At 56.9% G+C, this 27963-nt stretch overlaps 1 protein-coding gene across 3 annotated transcripts; it reads right to left on the bottom strand.

Annotated features, from left to right (window-relative positions):
* Nucleotides 1-19: 19 nt before the first annotated feature.
* Nucleotides 20-27606, bottom strand: CLCN7 (chloride voltage-gated channel 7). 3 transcript variants are annotated; one of them, XM_023616657.2, is made up of 25 exons: nt 27375-27606; nt 18488-18559; nt 15015-15086; nt 14804-14869; nt 14115-14247; nt 13745-13854; nt 12993-13073; nt 11980-12042; nt 11777-11860; nt 10912-11005; nt 10597-10661; nt 9920-10036; nt 9122-9176; nt 8594-8654; nt 7928-8066; nt 6809-6902; nt 5454-5623; nt 4420-4471; nt 3785-3912; nt 3468-3553; nt 2936-3065; nt 2312-2371; nt 2051-2227; nt 1575-1655; nt 20-1313 (listed from the first exon to the last, which is right to left on the bottom strand). In XM_023616657.2, the coding sequence occupies exons 1-25, from the start codon at nt 27525-27527 to the stop codon at nt 1227-1229; spliced, it is 2430 nt and encodes an 809-aa protein (XP_023472425.1). In that variant the 5' UTR covers nt 27528-27606; the 3' UTR covers nt 20-1226. The 3 variants fall into 3 exon arrangements, with proteins under 3 accessions (XP_023472425.1, XP_070088618.1, XP_070088619.1); XM_070232517.1 differs by lacking the exon at nt 18488-18559 and having other exon boundaries at nt 27375-27604; XM_070232518.1 differs by lacking the exons at nt 18488-18559; nt 27375-27606 and adding an exon at nt 16368-16435.
* Nucleotides 27607-27963: the final 357 nt, after the last annotated feature.

The raw sequence follows: 27963 nt of genomic DNA, 5'->3' as shown, positions 1-27963 counted from the left end.
CAAGGACACTGACATTGGCTGGCTGGGTACAGTTTCTTTATTCCTCCCATCAGGAACCCCACTCAGACCCGTCCCCCCAGGGAGGACTCCTGGCAGGAAGACTGGTCTTCTGAGGCCTCGGCCCCTTGCACTGCCTGCCAGCCCACCACAAAGGCATCTACGCTGTCTTGTCACAGAAGTGGGCCCTGGGGACACAGGACACAGGATCCAGGCCTGCCCAGCCTGGGAGGGGCACAGCATCCTTGCTCCAGGCTTACCAGCCCATCCCAGAGCCCACCTGCCCTCAGGCTTGGAACCAGAGCTGCCCCAGAATAATGCCCTGGGCCAGGGGTCCTCAGAAGCTGGGTGTAGGGGGTCCCCTCATGCTGAGAACACCCGCCTTTCCAGCTGCTATCCACACGGGTGTGGCAATGGACGTCTGTCTGGACTCGGGGGTTCAGGCCTGTGAGTGATTCTCAGCTCTCCTTTGGCCAGAGAGCCTCGTGCGCCCAGAGTCAAGGTGTGGCCCAGGGGGTGTGTGCGGTGAGTCTGGGGCAACAGCCAGCTTCCCAACAGAGCCCACTCTGGAATCCACTCTCCAAGGTGTCCTGCTCCCCAGAAGCCTTGCCTTCATGCGTCCACTGGGGCCATTGCCCAGGCAGGGCCCCACTGCACAGGCCCACCACCTCGTGGCTGCAGACTGAGCTGAGGACCAAGAAGGACAAGGCCAGAAGCCTCTGCTGCAGCCTTACGTCCCCCGGCCTTCAGGTGGGGGTGTGCAGGTGGTACGGTCCTTCTGGGTGGGCTCCCAGGGTAACAGGGAACAGAGGCAGTGATGGGGCCTTGCTCTGGGGGCCTGCAACACTCAGACCCACAGGGACCAGCTCCCTAGCTGTCTCTCTCTCTCACACACACACACACACACACACACACACTGAGACAGACACACAAACACACACGGAAACACGCTCATACACAAATGTGTACACACGCCCTCTCGCTGGCTCTCAGGAAGCCAGCAGCCTGCGAGGAGCAGCTGCACGAGCGTCTGATCCCTGAAGGTCGAGAAACACAGGAGGATGGAGGTTGGGATCTACGGGGCTGAGGCCAGAAGACCGAGCTGAGAATGTAAACAGAGTGCCCAGGGGGCAGTCGGCTGGTCCCCGAGGTGTGGAGGGCACTGGATTCACGGCTGCACATGGAGCGAGGCAGGAACCCCAGGAGGAGGAGGGGCCGGGGCCAAGGCCTCACGTCTGGGCCAGCGAGAGCTCCTCCAGGCCCCCCTTCCCAAGCCGGTACCGGGCCAGGTCCTTCCTGGTCACCAGCCCAACCACCTGTGGGAGCAAAGCCAGGTCACAGGGGTTGGGCAGCCCGACCTGCCTCTGTCGAAGCCCCTGCCCTGTGTGTGGTGGGCAGCCCTGTCTGGGGGAGCCCCAGAGGTGGGCACACGGCCAGCCTACATCCTGGGTCTCAAGAGTCCCTGCAGGAGCTGGGAGAAGCGCACACCTGTGCACAGGGCAGGCAGGTCTGGAGGCAGAGGGGCTGGAGTGAGCAGGAAACGGGTGTGCATGTGTGTGCACCATGTGCAAGCTCACCTGATTGTGGTTGTCCACTACCACCAGGTGCCTGAGGCCCAAAGCCCGGAAGAGCTTGAACACCCGTGGAAGAGACGCCTCCTGCAATGAGGGCACAGCCTCAGCTTGCCACCGGCCCTGGCTCCGCTCAAAAGAAGAGCAGAGGTAGGGCCTGCCAAACTCAGGGTCAGCTGTCTCCCTCGCAGACCCCACCGCCACCAGGATGTCAGGATGTGTCCTGAACTGCCCCTTCCCCTCCACGCCATCTGGCCCTGCCAGTTCGGCCTCTACAGCTGCCCCCAACCCCATTCCTGGTCCTTGGCGTAACCACAGAGCTCCTCTCTGCTCGTCCTCTGACCCACCCCAGCCCCTCAAATGCACTTTCTGGTCACATGGCCATTGAAGGCTGCCCTGTGCCATCAGAAAGGTTCTAGAAAAATTCTGGCCACCTGGTAACCCTGCAGGTGGGGCCCGCCCCACAGCCCTGCAGCCAGCACCTGGGGCACAGTGTACGGGGAGGGGTTCATGAACTCGGAGAGGTCCATGGTGCACTCGCGCTCATCCTGGGACACGTGGATGGACTGGATCGGGGGGAAGCGCGGGTAGGCATCACGGAAGTCCTTCAGCCTCAGCCGCCGCCGCACCAGCCCCATGTTGGACCGCTCCACAAACACCTGCAGGCAGCGGACAGTGCCGTGTCACAACCCAGCACCAGGCCCAGTGTCTCCCGCTGCCCCGGAGGTGCCCGACAGGCCAACCTTGTGCTTTAGGAGGACGATCAGCTGGGAGCGCAGGATCAAGCCCTGGAGCCGGGCCAGCTGCAGAAAAACAGACAGGCTTGTCTATGCGCGGGCGGAGCCCAGAAGCCGTGGCCCTTCCTGCCTCACCGGCTCTGCCAGTCCATATCGATGTGTGGTCACCACTAGGTCTCACAGCAGGCTTCCACCTGCACAAGCTCATTAACTCCCAAACGCCCCGCAGTGCAGAGCCCCGCACCGTGAGGCTGGAGCGTCTGCCAGGGGCAAGATGTAGACCCAGCCTGGACAAACTCATCCCAAACCTTTGGATGCATGGTGACAGGGGTGCCACACGTCCCGTCAGAACTGCTCCTGACAAAACTCACAGCCTCAACTCCATGGCTGACGGGGCAGCCTAGAGCACGACCACAAGATACGTGGGCATGTGACTAAGCTCACGAGCAGGGCCAGCGCTCACGGGGACCACGTCTTCCCAGCTGTGGGCCTCAGCTCCTTTTGTAGCTAGAATTCCACTACAAACCCAAATGTGGGGTTTCTACACTCCTGTGACCACACTTCACTAACACGCATGCTCAACAGGTCCACGTGAGAAGCATGCCACACCCGCCCGCTGCCCGGTGGTACCTGGGTGTCGTCAGTGTACTCCACCACGGGGAAGCCGTTGTGATTGGACGTGGTGCTGCTGAGCACGTCCACGATGACGCCCACTTTCTCCCTCCTCCGCAGGCAGGTGACCGGCGTGCTCATCACCTCCCTGTGGAGGAGCACATGCCTCGTCCGCTGTCTGTCACAGTGGCCACTTGCCCCTGGGGGATTCTGAGTGTTCTCTCTTCACAGCAAAGGTGAAGCTCAACAGGCACAAGTCCGTTGGACTCAGGAAACCCTAGGACGAGGGGGCTGGGAGCCCGCAGGGCCCCCACCCTGGGAGCTGCCCTGGAGAACCAGCCCTGGGCCGGCCGCCCACACAGCCGAGATGCCCGCACAGCATTTCCCCAGATGTCTGCACAGAGGCACGCGGCCTCTTTCCTGTGCCAGGCTGCTCGAGCCAAACCTCCTGGAGCATCCGCCACACCACTTGCCCCCATACCCCATCCTGAGCACGGGGAGGAAGCCCAGGCCGCAGGCCTTCAGCCTGAACCAAGATGGCCCGTGGTACCTGGCGGTGAGCGAGTGCGAGGTGACGGGTGCCTCCCAGTGCAGGAAGGGCACGCTCTGCAGCTGGATGTGCATGTCGTACAGGCCCTGAGGAGAGGGTGGGCTGGTGATGTGCTGGGCCTGCCACTGAGGGAGGGGGCCTGCCCTATGCCCGCCCACCGAGGCAAGGGGTCATCTGGAGGATGGCTTCACAGGGGCCCCTTTCCCTTCACACAGACGCCTGAAGCCCTACAGTCTCAGGCTCCGAGGCCAGGGGCGTGGGGAGGGGCCCAGAGCGAGGGCAAGGAGGGCAGGCAGCCCTGTCCTCACAAGCCGCACCTCGATGAAGACGTCCCCCACGATCTTGGCAGTCATCAGCACCAGCATGATGGGGAAGCCGTAGGTCACATTACTGGTGGCCTCCATCATGATGACCGTCAGGCTCAGCGTCATCCTCACGATCCCACCTGTCAGGGGAGAGAAGGGATGGGCTGGGGTGAGGCTGCGGTCATGGGCCTCTATGGGCCACCCCTCCACTCTCCCACTGCCTTGGTTCTCTGTGCAAGTCTGTGCCCCTGGCCATTCACCCCAGCGACCCTGTGTAGCCACACAGTGGGGTGAGGTGGCCCACTGGCCAATGACCACAGAAATGGAGTAAACAGGGACCAGCCTTGTGGCCGAGTGGTTAAGTTTATGTGCTCCACTTCGGTGGCCCAGGGTTTCGCCAGTTCAAATCCTGGGCGTGGATATGGCACCACTCAAAGCCATGCTGAGGCGGCATCCTACATGCCATGGCTAGAAGGACCCACAACTAAAAATATACAACTATGTACAGGGGGGCTTTGGGACAAAAAGGAAAAATAAAATCTTAAAAAAAAAAACAAAAACAAATGGAGTGAACACCCGGCCTTCCTGTCCCGACAGGCAGGGGCGCCCCCTAATCTTAGGATGACCACACAGCAGCCAGGACTCACCCAGCTGGGCAGCCGCTCCCATCAGGGCATACTTGCCAGGGTCCGCCCAGATCTGCGGGATGACACAGAGGAGGCATCAGAGGGGGTGACAGGCCCCTGCTCAAACCCCAGATGCACTGACACCACTGGAGGCCACCGGCCCAGCAATTCCACAACTGGGAAGGAGTCCTGCAGTTCCCACACACGCCCCAGCACCATGTGCAGTAACACCCTAGGTGTGCCCACTCGGGGATGCACCCTGCCACCTGCACATGCTGGGGACCTTGCAGCAGGCGACAGGAGCAGACACTCTACAGACTGAGGAGGGAACAGCTGCAGGTGTGTGCAGGGAAGGCGGGCCGACACACGTGTCAGTGACTGCGGTTTGTGCAGAAACACCGGCACCACACAGGGCTGCGTGAGAAGTGAAAACCCTACACGTGCTCCCACCTGGACGAACCCTGAGAACAGGACACACAGAGGAGCTGCCACCAAAGACCACAACGTGTTCCTCTGCGGACACGAAACACCCAGAACAGGCAACTCCAGACAGAAAGCAGACTGGCGGCCACCAGGGGCTCGGGGGCACAGGAATGAGTGTGAAGGGGTGCAGGTTTCTCTCTGTTGACCAGAGGGTCCTGAACCTAGACAGCGATGATGGTTCCACGACCGCGTGGACCACTGGAGCAGCACCAAATGGTATGCTTTTAAAAAGGTGGATTTATGCTACATGAATCACATTCCACTCGAGAACACACAAACTGGTAGCAAAGGAACCCCGAGATGCGCCCGGAGCCTGGAGCAGGGGAGGGGGGAGGAACAGCAGGGGAGACTCACTGCACCCCTTCTTTGTTTTTAAAAATATCTTATTTGAATAAAGTGAAAAGAAGAAAACACATGGACGTGTGTCGCGCCACGTGGCCACAGGGGAGGGGGAGGCCGGGAAGGCAGCGTGGCGGGGCTGAGGCCTGGAGCACCGCACCTCGTCACCAGCTCCTGCACCCGGGCTCAAGTGCCCCCAGCCCCGACTCTGTGCATGGAGAAGCCCTACTCACCGCAGCCCCCGTGACGTAGGACAGGGATATGCCAAAGAGCCGGCCCCAGGCGGCCCCGATGAGCAGGGACGGGATGAAGACACCGGCGGACACCGTGAGCCCATAGGTCCAGCAAGCCAGGAAGAAGTAGACCAGGGTGAAGAGGCCAAGGGTCGCTGGGTTGTAGGAGCCTAGTGGAGAGGGAGCTGGCCAGGGCCTGCCTCATGGACTCACACCTGAGCAGGGCCAAACCGCCCAACTGCCCAGTCATGGCCTGCTGGTCACAGACACCCGGTGAGCCCCCAGAAGTCTCCGCATTCTGAGGCTAGAGCACAGGGCTTCAGAGGCAGGAGGATGGCCTCCTGGCACGTGGGGCAGAGAGCTGGGGGAGACAGGCCCCAGTGCCACCAGTGGGATGGTGGGACCTTCCACCAAGGGAAGGTGCCAACTGAGGTCTGTGCACATGGCTGGCACTGCAGTACAGACCACCAAAGGTCAGCGCAGGGAGGCCACCGGCCACCAGTCCACACCAGATGACTTCCAGACGCAGGAAGATGTCAGTCAAACCCTGGAACCAACATGTCCAGGACCTGGTGCCTGTCCAGCGGCCCCGCTCAGCACCTTTCAGAAAGGGCTCAGCTTCGCCTCACACTTAAAAGCCTTTCTGTGAAATCTTATGGACTCCTGTCACATGCGCACAGAGGCCTGAGGACCAGGAAGCTCCTGGTGGCCTTGTGACAGGAAACAATTAGAGATAACCTAAAGGGTTCCAGACAGAAAAGGCAAAACAATGGCACAGAGCAGCTACAGGGTGGAAGACCGGAGGCAACTGCTCTGTTCCCAGATTCGTGCAGCGGGTGCCATCACAGGCCTGTGCTGCAGGGCCCCCTCTGGGCGCGGGGGAGGCGAGGCCCTGCCCGGGAGCAGCAGGATTGTGAACTGGAAGGTGCACCTTGAAAACCAGCAGTCTGCTCTCAGAGCCTGTCTTTAACTCAAAACGTGTGGCTGGCAAGGCCAGGAGCTGGTGAGTCACCACACCCGGTGTTCTGACCGGGAGTGACCCATGCAAGTAGCGCCCAGAAGGAAAACTCATCCTGGGAGACAAGGTCGTCTTAATAGAAGATGGAGACAGCCCCCGCGGCCCCTCCAGGAAGGGAAGGAGACGGCGTGGGGAGCCTGGCCAGGCCCCCTCCCTGGTGCTCGCCCCTAGCTGACTCCTGGCTGCCAGCCCCTGCGCACCACTGCACCCCACCCCCACAGCAAGGGCAGTGACCTCTGCCCACAGGGCACACTCAGCCAGAAGGGGTCACCCAGGCCAGAAGGGATGGGGACCAGGTAGCGACATGAGGCCAACAGTGCTATGCATGAGCACGCACCTGGGGGGTCGTGGAAAAGGCTGACCACACTCTTCTCTGGGGTGTTGAAGAAGGCTGCGGCCATGGAGTTATACTCGCCATCTGCACAGAAGAGCTGTGGGGTTGGGAAAGAAGATAGTCTGTGGGACGGGGCAGTCCCGGCCTGGACAGTACCAGCCAACAGCCACACAACAGGATGGGCCCAGCCTGCGGCCTCAGAGGCGAGGCAGGACGCAAAGAGCCCGTCCCAGGGACAGTGAGGGCTTCAGAAGCACGTCCAGCCCTGTAGGGGCTGGTCAACAGGACTCCTGGGCTGGACAGCTAGTCTGTCCCTGGGGCACATGGAGATCCCAGACCTTATACCACAAGCATGCTCCCAGAACCCAATGGTCAAACATCGGTGTCCTGGATGCCAGCAGGCCCAGCACCCTCCAGGCTGAGGAGAGCCATGGGCCCTGAGGCCACAGGTCATAGTAGGGACTGACCCCAAGCGAAGCTGGCCTTGTCAACCCCATGGCCTCACCAGAGCCAGCCCATGGGGGCCCCACACCTGCATCTTTCACAGCTTGTTTACATCTGTGCCCATCATCAGTCATTCTCTATCCCCATCCCCAGCCTCTGTCAATCACCAATCTGCATTTTGTCTCTAGGGATTTGCTGCTTCTGGACATTTCGCACAAACAGAATCATAGGCTACGGTGTCCTTCCTGTCTGGCTTTTCTCACTGAGCATCATGTTTTCGAGGTTCATCCGTGTTGTAGCGTGTGCCAGTGCTTCATTCCTTTTTATGGCTGAATAAGCCCACCTGTTTATCTGTCCGTTAGCTGATAGACAGCTGGGCTGCCTCCACTGTGGGCCACTGTGACTCGTGCTGTAGTGAGCACGCGTGCACAGGTTTTCATGCATATGCCAGTTTGCAACTCTCAGTCCACACCCACGAGCTCCCACTTCTGAAGGCCTCCCGCAGACCCCACCAGGGTGCTGCTCTGGGAGGAGGACTGGGCGGGACTCCACTCGACATAACACCTCATTCTCCTGGCGCCTGGCAGGCTGCCTACCCCTGTCTGAAAACGCAGTGGGGGGGCCGGCGCTGCCCCTGCCCTGCCTGGTGGGTCCACCCATGGGGCTCAGGTGTCCTACCTGGAGGGGATAGGACACAGCACTGCCCTGCAGGGGCTGGCAATCCCGCGATGAGTAAATCAGCACGAAGGCAACCGTGGCTGTGACAGCGGCCACCAGCACGGCCTCAACCACCTGGAGGCAGGGCCGGTGGATGTACCTAGAGCAAAGAGCCGGGCTGGACCAGGCCACCCTGAGTCTGCGACCCCGTGAGAGCAGACTGCTGATCAGGAGGGCAACACAGCACGGCTACTCCTGAACATCCTCTGCCTGTCCTCAGGCGCTCTCCAACAGCATTTTGAGTTGGTGCAGGAGGACGAGGAGAATGAGAAGGAAGAAGAGCTTCTGCAAGCCCAGGAGCCGCCCCAAAGGTTTCAGAAAACCCAAGGGCTCCAATAACTGTGCTCCTCATGGCCCCATGCTGCCCGCAGGCAGACCAGGCTCAGGATGAGAGAGACCAGAAGGAGCTGAACTCAGGACAGGGAGGATGCATGGGGGTTCCCCCTGCCCAAGGAGCCACCCTTGAGGCCCCGCCTAGCCCGGCCCTGCCCACTCCCGGCCTCATGTACAAACCATCACGACAGATGCAGGGGGCAGCCCCACGGGTGCAGAGCCCACAACTCGTCTGTTTTCAAAGCCCCAGGGGCCACACGTGTCAACTCGATGCACAAAACAGAAGCTTCTCACCTGATTCGAAACATCGTCAGCCAGTAATTCAGGGCATTGAAGACGGCTCCAAGAACACCACCTACAACCGGGAAGAAGCTGTGTGTAAGCGACATAAGGAAGAAAGGTGGAGGCTTTCCAGGCAGCACAGGGGACAGGAGGGGATGGTCTGTGAACCTCTCTGTCACCACATCCTGGCCGACAGACAGGCTTATTTCTCAAAGGCTAGGGCGAGGTTTCTCAGGGCAACAAACGCTGTCCAGAGCCAGTCGGGGTTTCGCCGATGGAAGTAAAGTTCCAGGCCTCCCCCAGGCTTGGGCTCCCTCCTTGGGGAGTGCAGCCCCGCCCTGGGTGGCCCTGGAACAGCAAGCAGAGTGTGGGGGCCGTGTCCCTCTCTGGCCACTTCAAAGCTGGGCCAGGCCTGGAGTACCGCGGGCCCAATCCCCACCACGTGCTTCGTTCCTGCTGGAAGGCGCCTGAGACTGTCTGGAAAGCAACGGCCCAGTGTGGGGCCGGGGCGGCTGGTGCGCTGCGTGGGGGCGGCCTTACCCACCACGCCCATGGCGATGAAGATAGGGACCTCGTGGATCGTGTACACCATCGTCTGTGTGGAGAGAGGGAGAGCGAGCGTTCCGAGGGACGATGTCCTCACACTCGGGACCATCTGCCCACTCGCACAGGAGCCTCCCAGCACTTTCCCACAGGCTGTGCAGGCCCCGCAGGGAACGCTGGGCGTGCGGAGCGGCTTGTACTCCTGCTTGCACGGCTGGTCAGGGAGGTGCTCGGAGGCCCTGTGAGGCTTTTGTCTTCCTGAGGCTTCAGCCAGATCTCCATCACCTCAGAAGGGTGGACGGCCTGAGCTTTGGCCAAAGGAGGCCCATGGGGTGCATGACAGGGGGAAAACCCCCAGAACAGATCTTACGACCAGACCACCCAAGAGCCCCTATGCGTCTGTGCACGAGAACGGCCCTGGGAGTGGCGACACCGGCCGGTGGGCCAGGCCTCCCTAGAAACGCATGCCTGTACCTCCTCACCCTCCATGAGCTGCTGCCCGAGCTCCCAGGCCCACCACACTCAGCGCTCTTGTCCCACAGTCCACACACGGCTGGGACACCCCTGGAGGCGCCCACTGGGGGACGGGTGTCCTAACCCGCACGGCCAGTCAGAAGCGCCCTTTCCTAGAGACCCTCCAGGCCTCTGGTGCTTCCAGATAAAAGTTCAGCCTCGCAGCTAAGAGGCAGAATCTTCCAAAATCCCAAGTTCTCAGGCTGAACCTTAAGTACACAGCTTTGGCCCTGCACTGAGAAAGAACCAGAAAGAGTGAGGGGGTACAACATGTTGGGTTACCTCTGTGTCAAATCTTCCAAAGTTGATGAGGCCCGGGCTGGACAGGTCCCATATGTTTCCATGGTAAATGCTGAGAACAAAATTCAGAGTGAAGGTGGAAATCATGGAGGCGAAGAACTGTGGGCAGAGAGGGAGATGGGGGCCATCAGAGCACGGCCACTGGGCCGAGGCACCGCGCCCAGCCAGCTGAGGCCCACCGCTGGGGAGGACAGGAGCTGGCGAGGGGCTGCAGGAGGAGGAGGAGCTCCTGTCACTGGGGAGGCACCTGGAGACCCTCCAAAGGCTGAAGGGAAAGGGGCCAGGGCCTTGCTGGCTGGGTCCCCTCACCGCCAGGCCAGCCGGGTCACAGCCTGTTTTGGACGAGCATCAGGCCAAGCCAGTGACGGAGCCGAGGGAAGGAGGCACGTGGGGTTCCCAGTGAGGAGGGGGAGGAGAACAAGGGGGGACGACGTCCACAATGACAAGGGGACGGGCAGGCGGTAAGAGAATGGCCAACGCCTCAGGTCAAGTGAGGGGCAGAGCCTTAACGGACCCTGGGGGCATGGCTCCAACCACAGCTTGATGGACCCTCGCGTGAAGAGACCAAAGTTGGGGCCAAGAGCACAGCGTCTGCCCCAACACGGAGCCAGGCATCAGCGCAGCCTAGCAGGGAGAGGCAGCCGTCCACAGGCACTTACGATTCTCCACGTCAGGAACTGGTTCCAGAAGGAGGCGCCTTCTTCTAAGCTGAACAGGACGCCACCTGGAATGGCCAGCGGCCCAGCCCTGAAGTGCCCATCCAGGCCACGGGAACCCCAAACCCACTGCCACTTCATGCCCTCCGTCCCCAGGGCACTGGGACCATGTCAGAGGCAGTCCCCGGGGCCTCTCAGGGGGTACGCTCCACACCCTCGCCCACACACACCAAGACTACCCCTTCACACCGCGGGAGAGCAGCTTCCCCAACACGGCAGGCACGTCAGACCAAGCAGGACCGCCCTGCCCCTCCTCACCCACGGGGGCTCCAAACGCAGCGGACACTCCGGCCGCAGCTCCCGCCGAGACGAAGTCCCGCTTCTCCGTGTCTCTGCGGAAGTACTCGAAGATCTGAACCAGGAACAGATGGGGCAGAGGGTCTCAGCCAGCTTCTCCAAGGGCACTTCTCTCAGGAAGGGAAGAGGTCAGCTGGAGGCCGCGGAGACAGGCCGGGGAGGGGAGGGAAGGATTCACAGGGACTGCAGAAGGGCAGGGGGCAGCAACACCGTGAGAGCCGCCCTGCACACCAGCCACCACGGGAAAATGGGAAAGCACGCCACTCACAGCAGTAACTCAACTTCACGGTCTGTGCAAGAGCTAAATCAACAAACCCACAACGCCGCTGACAGACCTAATGAAGCCCAACGAACACAAAACTTCACTGTGTTCTTAACTTAAAGGAAAGGCTCTATACTGTAAAAACGTTAACTGTCTCTAAACCTATAAACTCAGTGCATACCCATCAGGATGCTGGGGGCTCTTTGGGGAAACGCAACAATCTTCTGAAGCGTATCGTGAAAACTGAGCATCTCCAACCTGCATGTGTCATTCCTGCCCTCTTTCTGGGTAGCTGAGTCCTTTGAGAAACTGTTTGTTTACAGCTACAGACCCTCCCCGCAGAAATGCACATCCACACCAAATACCCAGAAGCAGGCTGAGCGGACTCCTTGGTCAGGCCCTGGCAAAGCCCCCAGGACAGTTCGCTGGGGAGACCCTCAGATGCAATGTCAATGATGGGTCCCAGCAGAGCACGCCTGCACGGAGCAGGAGGGGCCCCAGCTCTCCAACGGGTGTCCTCGGTCACCCTCACAGTCGACATCCACATCAGGAGAGAGGACTCACCTTGAAATCTCGCTTCAGTGATGTTGACCTCCCCTGGGAGACTCCAGCAGCAATCACGGAGCCCGAGTGTATCATTGGCCCCTCCTACAAGGACAGGACAGCCGCACACAGGTGAGCGTGAGCTTGGAGAGAACAAACCGGCCTTGGGTCCCGCGTGGCACACAGAGGAACTCAGGCTAGGGCAGGGCCACACGCTCCACTACCTTTCCCACGGCCAGTCCTCCCACCACCGACAGGATCACGCCGGACACCTTGATCACCAGGGTCTGGAACACAAAGGAAAACATGCCAAGTGTCTGATGAAAGGCCACACACAGTCAAGGAAGCTGAGCAACAAAATGCCACACGTGGAGCCCAGCCTTGTGAGAACCAAAGAAGGTGCACAGGAGGGCAGCACATCCCAGTGGGCATCCATGGTGGCGGGATTCCAGCCCGTTCTTTCCTGCCTTCCTGTATCTTCAAACTCTCTATACTGAGTGGCTGCATGCAGTACGTACAGATGGCAGCCCTCGTGCCCCTCCTGACAGCCCAGGGGCATCTCCTCATCCAGCACTTGCTGCATCACTGCCCACCACCGGCTACCTAGTCTGGCTACCACAGGTCAGATGCCATTCCCACCACCTCTTCTGCCGCAGGGAACCTGGAGGCTGCTCTGCTCCCCTGGAGTGCATCCACCAGCCCCCCTGCCCCGACCCCGGGAGCACAGCCTCCCTAGGCAGGGGCAGGAAAGAAGCCACCAGCAAATCCCAGGCTGCGGCATGCTGACCACACACCTGAACATGAGCACAGGAGGAACTGTGACTTCCCAGCCCTCTAGGCATCAGGGTGTTCGAAAAGATTAAGGATAATAAGTATTAAGAAAGAGTTTGAGAAAAGGAAAAATGCCCTGAAGTTTATGACTCCAACACAGCTCTCCTCCTCGTGTGACGCCACTCACCAGACAGAATTCATGCACATCCTAGAGCTGAGATCAAACACACACACCAGTGAAGCATTTCTGCGTCACTCAACGTGGACAAGAGAAAGTCTGTACCACTTCCCAAAGAAAGTTTACATAAAATCCGTCAGCACATCCCTGCACGTGCTCAGCAGTGGCACACGAAACAGGCCTGGGCGGATGGCGGAGGGGAGGTGGGCACACAAAATGCTCCTAACTCAGCAAAGGAACCCCAAGCTGAGCACTGCGCTCCCACCAGAGGTCACCTCCACGCCTCACCTTGAGCCGGACCACGTGGGGGATCTTCACCCCATTGAGGAAGCACTTGATCTGGGGGATCCCACTGCCAGCAGCAACTGGCTGGAAGGAGAGGGAGGCAAGCACTGAGCTGAGCCATGCTGGGCAGCTGCCGCGGCCATGTAGGGCCCAGGACAGGGGACGGGCTGCCCAGAGAAGGGGCTTCTCGCTTCTCCCACCCCAGATGCAGAGCGACCCCCAGGGGGAGCGCACACTGTGGGATGTGGGAAGAGATGGAAGGAGGCCCAGTGTCCTCCAAGGGGGCAGGGTGAGGACACTGCAGGACAGACGGAAGGCATCTGTCACGCACCTGCTGAGAGAGACTGGAGCTCCCCGCTCCCTCTGAGGGGGCACCACACTGTACCCCAGAGAGAAGCTTCCAGATGCTGCCCCATCTTCCTTCCCACACCCCATGAAAAGGAAGGAGCAAAGAAAGAGGCAGGCCATAGGAAGGGAGGCTTCTGGGAGAAGTCCTGGAGCAAAGGAGCACCCTAGGAGGGTCTGAGGCCGGGGGGAGACACGGGGCAGGGGGACAGGAGCGGCACCCCAAGGCTGGGGGTGAAGAGGCCCAGACGTGTTTGCTATTTTGACTCAACCGTTCAACATGGGCACCAGAGGGTTACCCTGCAGTCTGACCGCGGGAAGCTCACGGGCAGGAGCTGCAGGTGGGTGAGCTGGAGGGGTGCCCACCACCAAGGGGCCTCCCACCATGGCCTCCTCGTGGCTGCACATACCTCTATGAAGGCGACGATCACAGAGCCAACGAGCACAAAGGCAGCATTTAGCGCGGCCCACAGCACAAGGGACAAGGACAGCCCACCCTTCTCCGTGAACTTGTCGATATCTGGGGCTCATCAAGGACAACTGCAGCTTCCCCACTGCGGACTGTGCCCCCCGCCTGCGATGCCCTCGCGGCCTGGCCTCCTGGCCTGCAGCACTGGCCCAGGCACAAGCCCGCCCGAGAGCTTCACAGGCTGTGCGCTCACTGGACAGCCCAGAGACGTTTCACCGCCCAAGCAGGACAGAGCTGCAGCCCCTAGGCACGCCTCCCCCAACTGGACAGTGCCCCTGGGCCGCTCCATGCCACAGGACCACAAAGGATATTGTCCTTGACGACCTTGTATTTCAGGCCGGCCAAGTTCTCCACCACGATGTCAATGAAGCAGGCCACGAGGCCCGTGAGAATCCCGATCATGGCGCAGATGACCCAGCGCTTAATCTCCACTGTCCGGAAGGCCTGCAGGGCAAGGCGTCTGTCAGAAGAGGCTGCAGTGGTGAGACCTCCTGTCACAGGCCACTCTGGGGATGGTGTGACTGGCCCCTGGAATTCTGCTCATCGCCACCATGTGTGGCACGCTGCACTTGGGACCCCCGAGTCCTACAAAGGTGGCCTCTGGTCAAAGCCTCAGAGACAATGGAGCATCTGGGTGGGGGTGTGTGTGTACCTTCCCAACCAATTCATAATCAGCTGCTGACACTCTGGACACCACAGCTGACATCTCCAAGAACAGCCCTCTTAGTCATAACCACGTGACAGACAGTTTCCTGTACTGGGCGTTGGGCATCTCCTGCTCTAGGACACACACCATAATCTGAGGCACAGGGAGCGAGGAGGGGTGAGAGATGGAGGGGATGCATTGCTGCACCTGGCCCAGAGAGCAGCACCAGGCCAGCCCTTCGGTCACCAGGGCAGCCAAGAGTGGGGCACATGCCACAAGGACACTGCACTGTGGTCAAAGGCCTGGGGACGCCTCTGAGGCAGCAGTGTCTGGGCTGTCGGGCCCCAGACTCACCGTGTGGTTGATCCGCCTCTCCTCCTCCAGGAACAGCTGGTTCTCACTGTTGTCATAGTCCAAGCTCTGCAGACCAGGATAGCAGAGACAACACTGACCACTGACCCAATGTTCCAGGTTCATGGCGGGCAGCAGGTGGGGGTGTGGGGCTGGGGAGGGGATAAAGCGCTAGGGGCTGCATGGCGCGGGAACACAGAGGGAGGAGGCCCACCTCGTACTTGAGGGACAGGAGCTTCTCATTGTGCGGGATCTCCTTGGGGAAAGGGTGAGGGGGGTCCATGTCCTGCGGAAGGAAGAGGCTGTGACAACCCAGCACATTTATGAATGAAGCCCAGATGAGAAGAGGAGGGAGCACACACCCACTCATCCCACGAGGCTGGTCCTTTCCTGACCTCAAAGCCAGACAAGGACACCACAAGACAGGAAACTAACTACAGACACACACCCCGAGGAACAACACACAAAGTCCTCAATATGGGGCCAGAAGACGGGACCCTGCAACACCACAGCCAAGCTGGGTTTACCCCAGGAATGAAAGGTTGGTTTGACATCTGAAAATCCATTAATTCAAAATGTTTGTGGTACGATGGAAAGTATTTTATTGGTCTATGTACCAGGTCTGGCACACAGCTCCTAAAACCCTCAGCGTCTCTGGAGTAATGAGTGTCTTCTGTGCGTTAATGAGTTGGAGGTGGCTGGGGGCCCCTAGGTAGCTTCAGGATGGGGGCTGATCGCCAGGGGAACCGACCATGGGACTCAAGGGTTGGAACTTTCAGCCACGTCCCCAGACCTCTGACCTCTAGAGGGGAGAGAGGGTGGAGACAGAGCTAATCACCATAAAAACCCAAAATGAGAAGTTTTGGAGAGCTTCTGGACTGGTGACTACGGGAGGTGCTGGAGGCTGGTGCTCCCCGGCAGCATGGAAGCTCTGTGCCCCTCCCCACTCCTTCCCTGTGCATCTTTTCCATGTGCCATTACAGAGTCATATCCTTTACGACAAAGCAGTAAACATAAATAAAATGTCTCCCTGAGTTCTGTGAGCCATTGAGCAAATTATGAAACCTGAGGAGGGGGCAGTGGGAACCCCGATTTACAGCCAGTCGATCAGAGCACAGGTGACAACCTGGACTTGTGATGGTCTGAAGTGGGCGCAGTCTTGTGGGACTGACCCTTAACCTGTGGGGTCTGTGCTGACACCGAGTAGACGCTGTCAGAATAAACTGACTTGTAGGACACTCAGGTGGTGTCTGGAGAATCAGAGAATTAGCTGGTTATGAGGAAAAAACCAACAAACTGGTGTCAGAAGTGTTGTAAACACAAACAGTTCATGCCATTTCAATAACATAAAGGACAAAATCCAGACAATCATCTCAAGAGATACAGAAAAAGCATCTGACAAAATCCAACATCTCTTCATGATAAAAACACTCAATAAACCAGGAGTAGGAGGCTGCTCAACTTGATGAAGACATATACGAAAACCCACAGGCCACATCACCCTCGATGGTGAAAGACTGACGCTTCCCCCCAGGATCAGGAAGAAGAAAAGGACGCTCACTCTTACCACTGCTATTCAGCACCGCACTGCAGCTTCTACCAGGTCCATTAGGCAAGAAAATGAAACAAAGGGCATCAAGATGGAAAGGAAGAAGTGAAACTCTCTATGTGTAGATGACATGATCTAGTGTATAGAAAATCACCCAAAATACACTAAAAAAAACTACTAGAACTGATAAACGCATTCAGTAAAATTGAAGGATACGAGATCAATATACAAAAATCAAATGTATTTCTATGTACTTGCAATGAACTATCTGAAATGAAATTAAGAAAGCAGTTCTATCTACAAGAGCATCAAAAATAAAATATATAGGGGCTGGCCCCATGGCTGAATGGTTAAGTTCGCGAACTCCACTGCAGGCGGCCCAGTGTTTCGTTGGTTCGAATCCTGGGCGCGGACACGGCGCTGCTCATCAAGCCACGCTGAGGCAGTGTCCCACATACCACAACTAGAAGGACCCACAACTAAGAATATACAACTATGTACCGGGGGGCTTTGGGGAGAAAAAAGGAAAAAATAAAATCTTAAAAAAAAAATAAAACAAAATACATAAAATAAACTTTATTCCTAAAATACATTTAACAAGAGAAGTGTAAGACTTATACCCTGAAAACTATAAAACATCGTTGAAAATAACTGAAGACCTAAATGGATGGAAAGATATCCTGTGTTCATAGATTGGAAGACGTAATATTAAAATTCAAAGCAAGCCTTATCTAAATTCCAGCTGGTGTTGTTGAAGAAACTGACAAGCTGATCCTAAAATCCATGTGGAAAAGCAAGGGACCCTGAACAGTCAAAAAAACCTTGAAGAACAACAAAGTTGGAACCCTCACACTCACTCGTTACAAAACTTGCTACAAAGCTGCAGTCATCCAGACAGCGGGGCACTGGCACAAGGACAGACGGACAGCAGACAACTGAGAGCCCAGAAATAAACCCTCACATCTACAGCCAACTCATTTTCCACAAAGCGCCCGGACAATGCAATAGGGAAAGACCAGTCTTCTCAGGAAATGGTGCTGAGAAAACTGGATATCCACAATGCAAAATGACAAGGCTGGACTTGCATCTTAAACCATACACAGAATTCATGAAAAATGGGTCAAAGATCTAAATATATAAATCTCTTATAAGAAAGCATAGGACTGAATCTTTGTGACGTTGGGTCAGGCAATGGTTTCTTAGATATGACACCAAAAGCAGGAGCAACCAAAGCAAAAAACAGACGGGCTGAACTTCATCAGAGTGAAAAGCTTCCGTGCTTCAGAGGACACCGTCAGAAAGTGAGCAGAACACCCAGACCAGGAGACAGTCTCTGCCAATCGTGTATCTGATGAGCGATCTGTGTCCAGAACACACAAAGAACACTTATAATTCAACTATAAAAACATATGGTAACACGATTAAAAAAGGAGCACAGGATCTGAACAGACATTTCCCAAAGAAGACATCCAGTGGCCATCAGCACAGGCCAGATGCTCAACATCACCAGCCATCAGGGAAATGCAGATCAGAACCATGAGATGTCGGAGCAGGAAGTCAAAGACAAGTCTGGCGGAGGGCGCTCAGGAAACGTTTCCCTGGCAGCTGCTGGACAGTCCGGCCCCAGCACAGGGGCAGGGGAAGAGGACATCACTGCTCTCCAAGGGCCCCCCACCCTGAGATGCCCACTTCCACCCAGCCCCCAGAGCCCTCCTCCAGCCCACTGGGGCCCCTGCTACCCCTGGCACCTCCCCCCTCCGCCCCCGGCCTGCTTCCTGCACCTCCACACAGCATGCTTGGTGTACCTTGCCTAACACACACTTCCCCCATCTCTGCTTGTCTGGCTCGGCCTCAGGGGACACAGCCCCTTGGAGCAGCCTTCCCTGGCTCTGGGGGCTCCATGTCTGCTCATCATTCTGTCCCCGAGCCCTGCATGGCCCATGTCAGTCCCTGAGCTCAGCAATGTCTACATTCGTCCCTGAGCTCTGCTGGGCCCACCCACGGTCCGGCAGCCTCTTGCTTGGCGTTACTGTCTGCTGTCTGCTAGGCTGCAGCTCCACCAGCGCAGACTTCTGCTCCCTGGGAACAAGCCTGGCACGCAGTGGGCGCTCCATGAATGGGGAATAACTACCACTCACAGGGTCCAGAAGCTCATCATCCAGCTCCACGTTGCTCATCTGTCCAATCCGGAAAAACGTGGAATGGGGCGACTAGAAGCAGAAGAGAAATCACAGGGCTGAGCTGCGACGTAAGAAATCACTTAGCCACAGGGCTGTGCTGCTCTCTGCATGCCCACGCCACCCGGCCTCACCCAAGGACACAGACCCCCAGATGCCATGAGGGGGACCCCAGCGCAGGGCCAACGCTGGATCCCCAGGCCTGCCCTCACCACCCACAGCCTGTCATCAAATAGTCCAGCCCCCAGCTCCGAAGCCCAGGCCTTCCCCACCACCGAGGGCTGTCCTCCCCTGTTCTGCAGCGCTTCAGAGACTGGAGATGAAACACTTGCCAGCCACCAGAACCCCGGGCTGCAGGACCACACCAGTGTCCTCCCAGGTACCCCACCCCAAGCCTAGAAAATCTAGGTGGTCCATGGCCCCTCCTCCAGGAGTCTTTCTGTCCCCTGCCCCCCAGCTCCCAGTTCTGTGCATCCCCCATCATGAGACTGAGTGGCTCTGCCAGGGGGGACCTGTCACAGGCCTCCAGACACACAGTCAGAAGTGCCTCCTCGCCCAGGGCAGGGGACCCAGGACCCTCCCTCTCTAAAGTAGGGCTGTGCTCCCAGGCCCAGGGGGCAGGTCAACCACAGAGGACAGACAAATCAGGCGCGTGACTTCTCTTATGCACACTGCAGGCCAAGACTAGGGGAAAAAACACAAGTACCAGTTACACGTGCATTTCAGAGAAACAAGTCATGTGTTAGCCTAAGTACGTCTTAAATACCGTGCGGAACACACTTGTATTAAAACATTATTCAGTGCTGGCCTGGTGGCACAGAAGTTAAGTTTGCACGTTCCACTTCGGCGGCCCGGGGCTCGAAGGTTCGGATCCCGGGTGTGGACATGGCACCACTTGTCAAGCCATGCTGTGGTAGGCGTCCCACATATAAAGTAGAGGAAGATGGGTATGGATGTTAGCTCAGGGCCAGTCTTCCTCAGCAAAAAGAGGAGGATTGGTAGCACATGTTAGCTCAGGGCTAATCTTCCTCACAAAAAAAACCCCAAACCATTATTCACCGTTTCTCTGAAATGCAAATGCAGCTGGGCGCCCTGCATTTTCTCTGGCAGTCCTACACGCAGTGGAGAACCATGCAGCAACGACAGGAACAAACCACTGCTGACAGCATGATAGGCCCGAGGAGCACCAGGCCAGAGAGCTACCGGGATTCCACCACAGGAAGTGGAAGGTCAGGTGGTGGTGGTTACAGGGTGGGGGCTGGGGGAGACAGTAAAAGCGAGCAGCACCAGGGGGCTTTGGGGATGCTGGCCGACTCTGTTGGGGGGAGTCTGAGTCTTCTGGGGCTGCTGTAACCAATTCCCACAGCCTCGGTGGCTTAAAATAGCAAAAATTCGTTCTCTCCCAGCTCTGGAGGCCAGAAGTCCAATTTCAAGGTGTCGGCCAGCAGTGCTCCCTCTCAAAGGTACGAGGAGGCTCCTTCCTGCCTCTCCCAGCTTCTGATGGCATTGGCGATCCTCAGCATTCCCTGGCAACACCATCTCTGCTTCGGTCATCACGCGGCCTCCTCCCTCCGAGTGTGCCTGTGTCCAAATGTCCCTCCCCTGATGAGGACACCACCCTGCGCCAGCCCGACCTCATCTTAACGTGATCACATCTGCAAAGATCCTATTTCCATACAGGGACCATACACAGGTTCCAGGGTCAGGAGGGGACAGACACATCTTCTAGGGGGCCACCATCACCCCACAACAGGTGGTAACGAGGGGGTGCATGTTCACATGACAACTGTCAGGCTCCACTCGCATGACTGTGCACTTCTCTCGACATACACATGGTAAACGTCCGCAAAACAGGTGATTAATGAGAGAAACACAGCTGTTTCCTCTTTCAAAAACAACTGACAATGCCCCCAACTGCTGAATCCAGTGAGAAAGGCAGGGTGGGGGGCCTAGGAAGGGATCCCAGTTCTTGAGTGCAACTCTGATCAGGAAGTGGCCCAGGGCTGGCTGCAGCCCCTGCTCCCCAGACAGGACACTGTGATCAGGAAGGGGCACCAGAAGCAAAGCTGGCCACAGAACACCAAATGCGCTTCCTCGGGGACAGCTCCAAACACACAGACCGGCCAGGCAGGCAGGGTGCAAAGATGGACACACACGGCTGAGCAACAGCAAGAGAGTCCAAATGTGAAAGGAAAACGGGAATATCGATTTGGTGTCCGACCTGACGGACAGAGCCCACAGAAAAAGGCAGCCTGGCATTTTATCCTACTCATCACTGATCACGAGAGAAGCTCAACCACATCAGGCAGTCTCCCAATGCACCAAGGCAGCCCAGAGTCGGACCCCAGAAAGCATCTCCTCTGACACCCAAACAGTGTCTGCGGGCCAGGCTGCACCCTGCACATCACCTCAGGAAGAGGCGGGCAGACAAGGTCTCAAGGGGCAAGCAGTGGTGACAACAGGTCCTCAGCACGTGGCTGGGAAGAGGCCAGGTGAGCACAGCGGTCTGCACTGAGAGAGCACTGTTTTGGACGGCACCCACAGGGAGATGGAGGCTGGCGGTGGGCAGGGCTAAGCTCTGGCCACGCCCCCCCATGGCTGCCCTCGACTGGGCCCTCACTCACCCTCCTCCAGCACCTTTGTGTATCTTCTTTTTTTTTTCCTGAGGAAGATTGCCTGAGCTAACATCCATTGCCAATCTTCCTCTTTTTTTATTTTGATGTAGGCCCCCACCACAGCATGGCTGCTAACAGAGAAGTGTAGGTCCACTCAGGCCACCAAGTGGAGCCCACCAACCTTAACCACTAGGCCACTGGGGCTGGCCCTCTATCATCTCTTTTCTCAACTTGATGAGCATCTTTTAGGAAATGTCTTTTGTGATGAAAAAGCCATTTACTTGCAGTTCAACCACATATTTAGTGTTGTGTCTATTCCTTTCTCTTTTTTTTTTTTTTGAGGAAGACTAGCCCTGAGCTAACATCTCCCACCAATCCTTTTATTTTCTTTTGAGGAAGATTAGCCTTGAGCTAAGTACTGCCAATCCTCCTCTTTTTGCTGAGGAAGACTGGCCCTGAGCTAACATCCATGCCCATCTTCCTCTACTTTTATATGTGGGATGCCTACCACAGCATGGCTTTTGCCAAGCGGTGCCATGTCCACAGCCGGGATCCAAACCAGTGAAACCCGGGCTGCCGAGAAGCGAAACGTGTGAACTTAACTGCTGTGCCACCGGGCCGGCCTTCAATCCTCCCCTTTTTGCTAAGGAAGACTGGCCCTGAACTAACATCCATGCCAATCTTCCTCTGTTTTATATATGGGTCGCATACCACAGCATGGCTTGACAAGTGGTACATAGGTCTGCGCCTGGGATCCGAACCAGTGAACCCCACACTGCCAAAGAGGAACATGCAAACTTAACCACTGCGCCACGGGGCCAGCCCCTCCTTTCTTTTCTTAAATGCAAGTGAAATTAAATACTAGTTGGTCCTCAAACTACTGATATGCACAACAGCCCGGATGAAATCTCCAGGGTGGGATGCTGAGTGAAAGCAGTCAATCCCAAAGATCACACACTATACGGTTCCACCAACCCGATATCAACACATCAGACCTGGAGGGATGAGCGCAGACCTGATGAGGGGGTGTGACTACGAGAGGCAGGATGCGGGAAATCCTGGAGGTGATGGACATGCTCTGTGTGTTGACTGCAGCGGTGCTCACAAAGATCTATACACGTGACATGACAGCAGAGAACTACACACACACATGCGTGCACATTATGCCAACATCAGTGCCCAGTTTCAGCAGTGTGCTGTTCCATAAGATGGAACCACTGGAAGAAACTGGGGGTGGTACACAGGTCCTCTCTGGACTGTCTTTCAACCTCCTGTACATCCATAACCATTAAAAAAATTTACAACAGTTATACGCAGATAGGACTACGTCAAACTGAAGAACTTTTGTGCATCAAAGGAAACAATGAGAGTGAAGAGGCAACCTACAAAATGGGAGAAGATATTTACAAAGCAAGTATCTGATAAGGGGTTAATATCCAGGATACATAGAGAACTCCTACAACTCAACAACGAAAAAACAAACCGGCTCAAAAATGGGCAAAGGACTTGAATAAACACCCCTCCAAAGAATACACACAAATGGCCCAAGCGCATAAAAACACCACTGATCATTAGAGAAATGCAGATCAAAACCACAACCAGACAGCACCTCACACCTGTGAGCACGGTCAGAATCAACAAGTGTCGACGAGGATGTGGAGAATGTGGAACCCTGTGCACTGTTGGTGGGAATGTAAAACGGTGCAGCTGCCGTGGAACACAGTATGGTGGTTCCTCAAAATATTAAAAATAGAACTACCATACAATCCAGCAATCCCACCTCTGGATACAGACCCAAAGAATTGAAAGTAGGATCTCGAGGAGCTATTTGTACACCATGTTCACGGCAGCATTATTCACAAATAGCCAAGAGGTGGAAGCAACTCAAGTGTCCACTGATGGATGAATGAACAAACATAGCATGGTCTTTCCATACAATGGAATATTATTTGGTCTTAAAAAGGAAGGAAATTCTGCAGTATGCTACAACATGGATGAACCTTGAGGACATCACATAGTAAAAGAAAGAAGCCAGTTGCAAAAAACAAATTCTGTACGATTTCATTTATATGAGGTTCCTAGAGTAGTCAAAATTATAGAGACAAGAAGTAGTGCGGCCAGCCCGGTGGCACAGTGGTTAAGTTCGTGCACTCTGCTTTGGCAGCCTGGGGTTCGCAGGTTCAGATCCCAGATGCAGACCTAGCACTGCTCGTCAAGCCACACTGTGGCGGCATCCCACATAAAATAGAGGAAGATTGGCACACATGTACCTCAGGGTCAATCTTCCTCACAAAAAAAAAAAAAGAAGAAGAAGTAGTAGATGGGTGGTTTCCAGGAGCCAGGGGAGGGGGGATGGGGTGTGAGTGTTTAATGGGGAAAGAGTTTCAGTTTTGCAAGATGCAGACAGTTCTGTGGGTGGATGGTGATGATGGTTGCACAACAATGTAAATGTATGTAACACTGCTGAACCATACGCTTAGAAATGGTTATGATGATAAACTTCATAATACGTTTTTACCACAATTAAGACAAATTTTAAAGACAACAAAGGCCATTTGCCATCCCAGTCTGCTGCTCTGCATTTTGACACCTGCCAGGCTCCACGCTCAGCACTGAGGACACAGGGCTGCCGCTGGCAGAGGCTTACAGTGAAAGGGAACAAGCTGCCATGAACGATGCAGCATAAACTGTGAGAAAGGCTCCCGGGGTGCCGACAGGGACCCAGAGGGAGCAGTCTGCACCAGATCGGATGGACCAGGAGGAGCATTTAGGCTGAGTCTGAGGGCCAAGAAGGAGCAGACCAAGATGTGCAGAGGCAGGCAGACGGCACCGGAATCATCCCGGATGGGAACAGCCCCACTGCAGCCTCTGCCTGGTGGCTTCCCAGGATCCTCTGACGAGGTCTGGGCCCACTCCTGTTCCTCAGCTCCCTGCACTGTCCGGCCGTGCCTATGTCCTCCGCGGCCTCCCCAGACTGTGAGCTTGCTAAGGGCGGTGGCTGTGTCCCACTCACACTGGCCCTGGACAGGTGCTACTGAAGGCATGAGGGAGACAGGTTCAAGGAGCCCTCGGGAGGGAGCCAGGACAGCCGGCCTGGATCCTACAAAGTGGGGCTGGGGGTGGGTGCATGGAGAGGGAGGAAGACAGGACGATGAGGACAAGGAGGCAGAGGGACTTCTTGGAGGGGCTGCCCCTTGGGCTGGGAGACACCTAGGAGAAAGACAGGGTGCTCACTTACGTGGAGCAGAGCTCAAGGAGCGGGTGAGGACGACAGATGACCCCCCCCACACCTTCCCTGCAACCCCCTCCCTGGCACTCTCAGATTGTGCTCTATAGCTCTGGGTCACGAGGGCATGACACAGTCCCAAGGGGTAACCCTAGTTCCCAGAGAATCCAGATCCCCAGAACCGATTCTAAACACTAACCTGAGAGTCCTACCCCACTAGGTGTCTCAGCGGGAGCTTCCTGAAGCCGAGGTCCCTGGAAAGGTCATGCATTTACAAACCCTGCAAACACCGCCCCCCACCCCTCCCCAACCCCTGGGGCATCTGATTCTGGCTCAGATTTCCCTCTATAAGTTCTCAAAACGCTCCACTTCCCACTCACATGACTGTGACCTGCTGGCTGACCTCACCCTCTCCTTGTCCCAGCAGTGGATGGGCAGCAACTCGCTGGGTAACTCACCATCACCCCACACTCGGCCATGATGGGCCCAGAGGCCTGAGAAAGGAAACAGCAACCCACAGGTGGCTCTGAATGGTCCGGTCCTGTCCCTCCACCCTGCCAGGGCTGTGCCTGCTCCCCGCTGGGCACTTAGAAGCTCTGCCCCGAGCAGCTACCTCAGGTGCTTGGCAGGCTATGCTCGTGCCACAGTGGGAACGACACCAACTCTGGACGTCCCACAGCTGCAAAGGGCCAGGAGGCAGCCAGGCAAAGCTCTCACGTCCAGTTCACCAGAACATTCCCGTAGGGCGGTTGCTGGCCTGGGCCGTCATTTTAGTCCAAAAGGCCCTGGACTGAGAGCAGCTCACAAGCTGCCATCTGCTGGAGTACTAGGTGCCCCCGAGCCTAACCACGAACTCAGCCCACTGGTCACCAAGAAAGCCAGCATCAAGGAAGTCAGTCACTGCCAAGGGAGGTGCACGCGAGTGACGACCCATCCCTTTAGTGCGGCTGTTTCTGACACTGCCTGTGACAAGCCCTGTGCCCACTGCTGCACGCAGACGAACTCTGGCAGGCGAGGACTCTGAGGCACAGGAGGCTGTGGAACGCGTCCTCGCTGGTCCAGAGCGCTGTTCCTGGCACAAATGCCTCGAGTCCCCCTCTTCCCACCCGTTCACACCAGGCAGGCTGAGGACCCTCTAAGACTGAAATCTCCATCTTCCTGCAGCACTCTCCACAAGGTGAAGCCCAATCAAAGCCAGCAGCGGTCCCCTGCAGGTCTGACCCCAGCTCTTCCCCCAACCTCCACGCCCACTCCAATTTACCTTCCAAACTGCTGCAGGGTCCCAAACACACACTCCTTTATCCTTTCCCATCTGTCTGCCTGCCTGAGGCTCTCACACTGTTCAAGACCAGATCCAAAAGAGACCTCTCCTGCCCTCGGGGCCCCTCACACAGTCCTCCCGGAGCACTGGGCCTGTTTCTCCAGGAGCCTGGAGCCAGCAGGAAGGAAGCTGCTTCATGCACCTCTGTGTCCCAGGCAAACCGCAGGCACCTGGGCACATAGTAGGTGCTCAATAAATTATCTTTTTAATTGTTTAAGAGCAACTAATCAGTTGTTATCAAATGCAAACAAACAAAAAAGCTTGCAAAGATTTTTCTGAGAGATCAACAGGCTCTTCCCCAAAAAGCCAACTCCTGTACCTATTTGCAAAGAGAAGTGGGGAACCCTGAGCACGCTCAGTCCTGAGATAAACCCAAACTCAGCCTCAAAGTTTCCAATCTCTTTACCCACCAAGTCTTAAAGGCTGTTTCACACTTCTATGTTGTAGACTTCAGATTACTTTCTTTTAAAAGAGAAAAAACCAACAGAAACGTTCCAAGAAGAAAATAACGAATCAACCACATCCCTACCACCTCAGATGAGCCGCTTCAGAGCACTTCCGTGCAGACACGGAAAGCATTTCAGCAGATTTCACTCCAAGGGCAGACTTCGACGCTCACCCTCTGATCCATTTCCCATGGACCAGGAAACCTAAAGATAAGTTCTAGAGAAACAGCCTGATGATCGTGTCCCTCCTAATCTTTAAACGTTACACAAGTGCTTCAAGGACCAATCTAGAACAGGAGGAGGAAAAGCAAAGAATAATGACAAACCAGAATGAGACCAAGCAATCAACAAAAATAACGCATTCACTCAAAATTAAACAACACGCAGAAATTCATTTAAAGACACATACTGCATTTGCTCAAGCGCTGAGCACATTCCACCCCCTCTGACTTGTGGCAAAGTGGCTGCTACGTGCTCCAAATTCAATTAACTGCTAATGGAAACAGTGCAGACACTTGTCATTCCTAAGACGGTGGGCAAGTCTGTGCTGATCCCTGTAGAGAAGGGTGGCAGACAGCTTCTCAGTTACTCTCACTGCAAGGAAAAATTCTACCTCAACTGTTAAAACCTCCTGGGGGTTCAAAATACGACCGAACTGAAATAGTTACTCATGGAATTATCACCATTTTGGGGGTGGGGGGCGAGGCAGACAAAGGTCACCTGAGCAGAACACCATGTGCCTTCCCTTTAAAGCCATTTAGGAGTAAAATAATGAGCTTCATGCCGTCAAGGGCACACTCGACAAAGTGCCAGTCGGCTCATCGGCTCATAAAACACCCAGCGTGATGGCGACCTCGGCCGGCTCCTCAGACCCCGCCTGTCACCGGGCCCGGAGCTTCCTCCCTGGACTCCAGAACCCGGGGCCTAGGGACCAACCCAGCTCTGCCGTCCGCCCGGTGAGACCCGGGGCCCCGTCCCGTCCCGACCCGGCCCGCGGCTCGATTCCCCGTCCGTACGACGGCGAGGATGCGCGCACCGCCCGGGCCGCCCAGCGACCCAGACCCCGACTCGCTCGGCCGCGGCGAGCCCGGAGCCAGCAGCCGGAGCCTGCGGCGCGGCCCGGGGCGGCCCAGGCCTTTGCGCCCCGCCGTCCCGGCCCGCGCGGGGCCCGAGGTCGCGCCAGCGCCGGCCGGCGGCGCGAGGCCTCAGTTTCCCCGGGGCTCCCCGCGGGCCGCCTCACCTGGCGGACGGCCGCGGGCCCCGCGCCGTTCAGCAGCGGCGTGCCCTCGCCGGCCGGAGCCCCGGGCCGCGCCGCCCTCCGCAGCAGCGGCGCCGCCTCGTCGTCGTCCAGGTCGCGGCCGGACCATGACACCTTCTTGGAGACGTTGGCCATGGCCCGCCGCGCAGGGACCGGCCGGGAAGCGCCGCGGCCGGGTGTTTGCTCTCGTGACCCGCGCCGCGGCCACGTGATCCAGGCGGCCGCCACGTGACCCCAGACGGCGGCCGGGAGGTCGCCAAGAGCGCGGGGCCTTCTGGGAGTTGTAGTCCGACCGCCCAGCGCGGACTCGGGGGTGGCAGCGGGCTCCGCAGCGTCTGTGAACAGAGAGAAGGACGCGCCCTGAGTCTGGTGCTCGCAGGAGTCTCTCCACACACCCGATCTGTCATGACAGGAATGGAAAGAACCCAGGAGTCCACACTGAGACAGGGGTAGCTCGTTGCAGTAGATAATAAATAAGTGGGGAAGCTAGCTAATAAATGTGGAAGGAAGGATAGAGTTAGACACGTCACCGTGTTGCCACCGCCTAGCAACAACTGATTCAGGCAAGAAT

The sequence above is a fragment of the Equus caballus genome, chromosome 13 (assembly GCF_041296265.1).
Source record: "Equus caballus isolate H_3958 breed thoroughbred chromosome 13, TB-T2T, whole genome shotgun sequence".
NCBI lineage: Eukaryota > Metazoa > Chordata > Mammalia > Perissodactyla > Equidae > Equus > Equus caballus.
This window is presented reverse-complemented; position numbering and strand designations above follow the sequence as displayed.